The 6,000-nt window shown below is 52.9% G+C and overlaps 1 protein-coding gene across 8 annotated transcripts in view; it reads left to right on the top strand.

Annotated features, from left to right (window-relative positions):
• Positions 1-1,255: 1,255 nt before the first annotated feature.
• Positions 1,256-6,000, top strand: part of CAPN6 (calpain 6) — a 62,651-nt gene continuing 57,906 nt past the window's right edge. For 2 of the 8 annotated variants that reach the window (XM_065689984.1, XM_065689985.1), the window contains exon 1: positions 4,895-5,092. Coding sequence is in view for 1 of the 8 variants with exons in the window: in XM_065689983.1 (XP_065546055.1) it covers positions 1,650-1,725 (76 nt within the window). In the remaining 7 variants the exon portion in view is untranslated. Of the gene's footprint in view, positions 1,365-1,492; positions 1,726-2,478; positions 2,538-4,894; positions 5,093-6,000 lie in introns of those variants that run through there. The other 6 variants (XM_065689986.1, XM_065689989.1, XM_065689983.1 and 3 more) reach the window with 6 other exon arrangements.

Raw genomic sequence — 6,000 nt, 5'->3', positions numbered from 1 at the left:
AGAGTAATTAGCCCAGGAGGCTGCGACTGGGGAGAGCTGGTTTCACCTCCTCATGGGGCCACCAGCTCCTGTGAGACCAGAGGGCTCACCTGGGGCCACAGCCAACACACAGGGCAGACGGGCTTGGACCTTCCTTGGAGCTCAGGTGCCAGCAGCCCGGCCGATCACCGCTCCAGCCTCTGTGTAGGTTGCACATGTGCAACCAGCCAAGAGCTCCCAGCACCTGCGCGACCAGCAGCGCTGAAGTGGGAACTGCTGGGGCAAGCGTTGTAACTGGGAGAAGCGTGCTGCCCCGGAGAGGCTCAGCCGGAGCAGCAGCATCCCAGGCTGTGCGCGACAAACTCGGCAGAATGCCCTTCCAGCTCCTCCTAACATCATACGAGGCTTTGATCCATGCCCACTTCCAAGAGGGCTCAGCTGCTCAGGCGAAGTGAGAACAGTTCAACCCCAGCGTTTTCCTCATGACCCTGAGACAGGAACGGCTTTATCCAAACCCCACAGAGAAACAAGAGTGCTGCAGGCAAGGCTCTAAATATTTAATGCGTACACAACACTCAGAATACAGATGGCAATTCAACGAGAAGGAAACTCCCGTCTCCTGCAAGCTCCCCGCGGAGATTTCCCTTCATGCGCGGTTTTCAGCATGACGGACACCTGCCTGCCCGACGGTAAAGGGATCACAACCCCCGTGTGCCTCCCAGAACACCCCTGCGGGCTCCCAGCCCCGGAGAACACCCGCCATGGCACCCGGGGGGGAAACCCACCTCACGCACAGCATGCCCAGGGCCGGCTCTGGAACAGGAGCCGGCCTCTCCCTCCGCTCCCTGCTGCCACACAACACCCGCACAGCCAGGCCGAGGCGCGCTCAAGGACCGCACGATGGCAGCTGCCCGCAGCACCCGCCGGACACCGCGCCCACCACAGCATGGCGGCGGCCGCCCGCGCAGCGCTGGGCTAGGCCGCCACCTAGCGGTGCTGCGGGGAGGGCGGCGGGGCTCGGCCGCGAGGACCGCTCCGGGGCGAGGCTCGGGCCGGCGGCTCTGCCGTGCTCCCCGAGCCCCGGCTGCTGCGCCGCGATGGGCAGAGCGTCCCTCGAGGCCCGGCGGGGGTCGGCTGCGGAAGGGACTTCGCTCACAGCCCCAGCCCTGAGCGCTGCAGGGCAGCAGGAGGGCGATGAAGTTGCGAGCAGTGCCCGTGATTAGCTCGCAGGTGCTCAGGGCTCCCGGCTGGGAGGGGTGGGATGCCCTTACCCCCTCCCTCCCAGAGCTGAGTGCGGTCCCCTCAGCACGGCCATGATCCTGCTCCAGCCGGGACGCGCCGCATCCCTCGCTTCACGGAGAGCCCTCCCCGGGGAGGAGGTGTTGGTGCGTACCGCGGGCTGTGCCCCTCCATGGGGGCTGACAGGGGTCCGCCGCTCGCAGCCATAGCGCTCCTCCGGGGGGCACAAAGCCGGCTCCCCCTCGGTGCGGAGGAGCTGCCCTGGGGGAGGGCCGGGCCCTGAAGGGTTCATAGGACAGGCTCTGCTTGTCCGGCGGCCGTCCCCTCGGGCTGTGCCCGCTCTGGAGCCGCGCTCCTCAATCTCCTTTCCATGAGCAGCCTGCCTCCAAGTAACTCCGAACACCCGCTTCGAATCCTGTCCTGCCTGAGAGATGGCAATGCCGCCTTGCTTTCCCGTGCTTCATTTGCGCTCTCTGGGTTGCAGAACTTGGCCTTTTATGTCTGAAGGTTTGGAAATTTCACTTATGATTGTGGTTAAGGCTGCTGGGGGGTAAGTCCTGCCTTGTACACTCAGCGGGCAAAAAGCTGCTCTGCAGCCAGCCCTGAGCACTTCCAGGCAGCAGGAGGGGGATGAAGCTGCAAGCTTCTGTGCCCTCCATTTTAGGGGTTGCCTTCCTTTCACTCAGTGCTGTGCAGATCCGTCCTGGGCTGATCCCTCACTCCAATCCCTTCTGTCATTTATGCTGTGGAAGAAAGTATCAAAATCCCAAGGTGAAAGGGGCGAGTGATTCGGGTTTAAACGCTGCTGGTGAGCAGACTCCGACCTTAGCTGGGTACGTGACTTTTTGTGAGTTTTGGTTAGTTTTCACATTCTGCCCCTGGGGCTCTTCTCTCCACAAAACTGCTTATAGTGCAAAGAGTAAACATGTAAGATTTAAAGCAGAATCTCCGCTGGAAACCACCCAATGCTTTATTAACAAAGTGCCCCATGAGTTATAGATGAACGTAGCTCTGGTGGGACGCAAGAGCCTAACCGTGGAGTGCATCTGCAAGGTGATGGGCAGGTTGCAGGAAGGCAGAGCTGGAGGGCACTGCCAGGGTCAGAACAGCCCCTCGTGGTCGCTGGCAGCCATGTAATGAGCCCGGCTGTAGCGCAGGCTGTGTCCTCCCACAGCTGTAGGTGATTCTGCGTTAGGCACAGCTGTGAGTGAAGCAGTGTGATGAGGCCAAGTGCTGCAGCCCGGCCTGTGCTGCCCGGGCTGTGCTGCGGGGCCTGAGGAGTGGCCGCACGCAAGGACTGGGGCGTGCTGGGTTTGCTGGTGCGTACAGGGTTGTGCAGATGGTAAGGTGTCCCCTTGCAGGGGAGAGCATGTATTTGGGGATGGGTCCTGAGCATGGGGTGCAGAGCTGGATGCTGAAGGTACAGATGTATGGGAGCCTTGTGAAGAAGCAAGTTCTGTTGTTTACTTGCACTGTGATGTGTCTTTACCCAGTGGGCCAGCTCTGGTCTCTCATTTGCCTGCTGAGGGTGCCGGTGTGAGTGAGGTTTGGAAAGTAGCCAGTCTAGAGCAGGGGGAAGCGTGGTGGGGCCCTGCTCTGTGGGGTGTTAGCAGGCCGTGTGAGATAGCCATCAGGGACACCTGGAGATGCAGTGCAGTTGTTGATGGGTAATTAATCTCCCCTGTTTTCCGTACAAAAAAGAAGAATATAAATGCCTGCAACCAGCCTAAAGGACTGTGTAATGATGATGCTCAGGACACCTCCAACAGGGAAGCTAAAGGCTGCAAGGAGCATCGAGGGATTTCTGGCACTATGTTGTAAGGTTAAACTGTCCACAGTACGTGAGACCTCTTTCCAGACCGCAGCAGTCTGTGTCGGCATGTCTCTTTGAATGCCCTGCCTGGATTATAAGCATTTTCTGCTGTGGTTCTCCAGGGAGACCAGAGCTGTCGGACTGCCCTTAGGTGCCACCCGTGTGGCTCATCCTGCTGCCTGTCTAGAGGAGTTCCCCTTTCTGACAAGACTTCCTGCAGGAGCTCCTCCTCAGCTCAGACAAATTGCATACAGTTCTTGGATTACGCCACCAGATTTAATACTCGTATGACAGTTCTCCTGGTGGTGTTCCACGCTGGATCAAAGGCAGCTCCTGCGAGAACACGACTGTGTAAGCTGGCAATATTTATTATCAGCTCGCACAAAGTGGAATTCTGTTGAACTCCCATGGGATTTTTCATGTTGTTCTCTGAGCTGTGCCAATGAATCACAGTGCGCATGGTACATATAGGCAGATATCAGCTTTTTATTATGATTGAAACTCCAGTTTACTCAATCATGAATTGAAAACACATGTTGTTAGTATGTAGGGCTTTTATACTTATTAGGTGTTAAAACTCTAGTGGTGGATTCCAGGGGGTTTCTGTCCAGATTTCAAAGGAAGTGGGGTAAGTGCTTTATAGGAGAGCAGCGTCCTGCAGCGAACCTTGCAGTACAGAAGTTGGTGATACTACTTAACATTTCATCTTCAGAGTATTTTCTGGATGTAACTCATCCCCTGACAGCCAAACTCCTTTAGGCAAAAAGGTGTGATCAGTGGCAAGGTTTGGGAGAAGGAATGGGCCTATTTTTAAGCTTGGACTGGTTGGGCTAAAATAAAGGGGACTAAATAGAGGAAGCAAATTAGGGAGACTTTGGAGCTACTGGTACCCGTGAGGTTTTGTACTGTATTCTGAAATAGTGCTTATTCAGAAATTGGACTACATTTACTAAAATATAAATGCAAGTCACACGGGGTAAAACAAAGGTGTTATAATCCTCAAATGAGGAAAAAAAAATCATGCCAAATTAATTCACCCAGAAGGAAATTGGGACTGAGCAGAGCATGGAGAGAAGCTTATTTCACCAAAACCATTTCTTAATGAGAATTTACTTTTGTCTTTTCTTATTTTGCCATGGCAAAAAGGAAAGTATTTTCTGAAGTATTTTCTAAACTATGTCGTTACCCCCATGAAGTGTTACATCTCCTCTTACTAGCACAGCTGGAGAAGCCAGATGGGATGAGTGCCTGAGTGAGGATGGGCAGGTTCATGAAGGGTCAGAGGTGGAGGGCTGGTTCAGTGCTGCACAGCCAGGAGCTGCGCAGCCTCCTGGGGGCTGAGGCTGGAGACTTCTGGAGTCTCTTCTGTTGCTTCTTCTCATTCAGGTTGCTTCCCCCTCCACAAGTGAAATGGGAACAGCAAAACTGGGCAGTTCTAGGCTGAACAGTCAAGGCAGGACCAAGTGTATGAAAGGTGTCCCTGAGGCTGCTGCAGGCTTGTCACTGCACTGAGGGTCGAGGGCACAAAGCCGCCCATTGCGTTTTGCTGCATCTTCTGCCCTGCAGTACCCCATTGTGCTGTGAGTCCTACAGAAGCTGTGTGTCTCTTCGCCATGGCCTGAACGGGCCGTTGTCGGGACGCACGGAGGCAGAGGCATTGACGCTGGCTTTCTGCAAGTGAGCAACAGTGTGCAGCCTAATAAGGAATATAACTTTTTTCATGGTGCACATTAATCTGCCCTGTTTTCCATAGAAAAAGTGATGCCTGCAGCTCTTGCCAAACAGCCTTGCCTCATCTCCTCCTTTAAAAGTTCATTCACAGTTACAGCCGCAATTGCAGCTAGGAAGCAGTTTACTGGGAGTAAACAAGGCTGCCTTTTGGGTCAGCCCCGAGGGTTTCCATAACTCGTCTCTGGAAGGGTCATCCCAACACACACCCCCCTGGTGATGTGATCTTGGTACAGTCCGAAGAATTCCAGGTTAAGAAGCTGAGGGGATCTTTGTTTGCAGGAGTGCTTCTGGAGTTCGATGTGCCTCCGAGCAGGGACGGACCTCAGCCAGGTAAGTGCAGAGGAAGCCTGAAAACCGGGATTTACTTGATCTGCACCTTTATCACCAGGAATGAAAACTCTGCTTTACTTGTAATGAGCACTTCAGCCAGGGCGGAGAGAAAATGCTTTTGTCTACTGCAGTGATGTACTTTGTATTCAGAAAGTGGCATCGCAACTTAACTGTGTGTTAACTTTGAGCCAAGAGCTCATGGTGATTTATTGCAAAAGCATGGTCGCTCTCGTTCCTTCTGGGATAACTGATCTGATGTTAGGCTTCTCTCTGACAGTTACATTGAATAAAGGGGCTGGGCTGACGAAGGGTGATTTGATCCTGGTGCTCATATAACTCAATTCTCCATACTGTCTCTTATCTCCCAAAATACTGTCAGTTCTTGCTGAGGATTCTTTTGTAGTGAAATTCAAGTGGGAATTTAACGACTTCTTTATTGTTCTCCTTGTGAAAGAGATTTTTGTACTGTGTCTAAAGTAATAGATAAGTGGATACATAAAATAATGGAGTGGCCTGATAGGAATTACCCATTAATTTGCAATCATGGTATTTTTTAAACTGACTCTTATGAAAAGGCGGAATGGAGGTATACTGGAATTCTGAAGAAAGTTGTTTCCTGAGGTTTCAGCACAAAAGCATGGCTTGAGTGAATTAGCTGACATTGCTGTGTTTGCTTTAGAGCTCGTAACACATCACTTGACTTGGCTTAATGTTAATTGTAGCAATTGGCATCTCTTCTACAAAACTACTTTTTTTGAAGTTCAAAACTGGAACTGTACCTCTGTAGTTAGCTGCACATCTGGCTGGTCTTGAAGCTGTGGTGGAAGGCACTCAAGGGTAAATCCTGCTTGAAGTGTGCAGATACCTGTGCACTTTGGAAAACCCTCTACCTGCATATTCTGTAACCT

The sequence above is a fragment of the Lathamus discolor genome, chromosome 9 (assembly GCF_037157495.1).
Source record: "Lathamus discolor isolate bLatDis1 chromosome 9, bLatDis1.hap1, whole genome shotgun sequence".
NCBI classification, from domain to species: domain Eukaryota; kingdom Metazoa; phylum Chordata; class Aves; order Psittaciformes; family Psittacidae; genus Lathamus; species Lathamus discolor.
The sequence above is the reverse complement of the archived record's forward strand: the minus strand, read 5'-3'. Positions and strand labels throughout refer to the sequence as shown.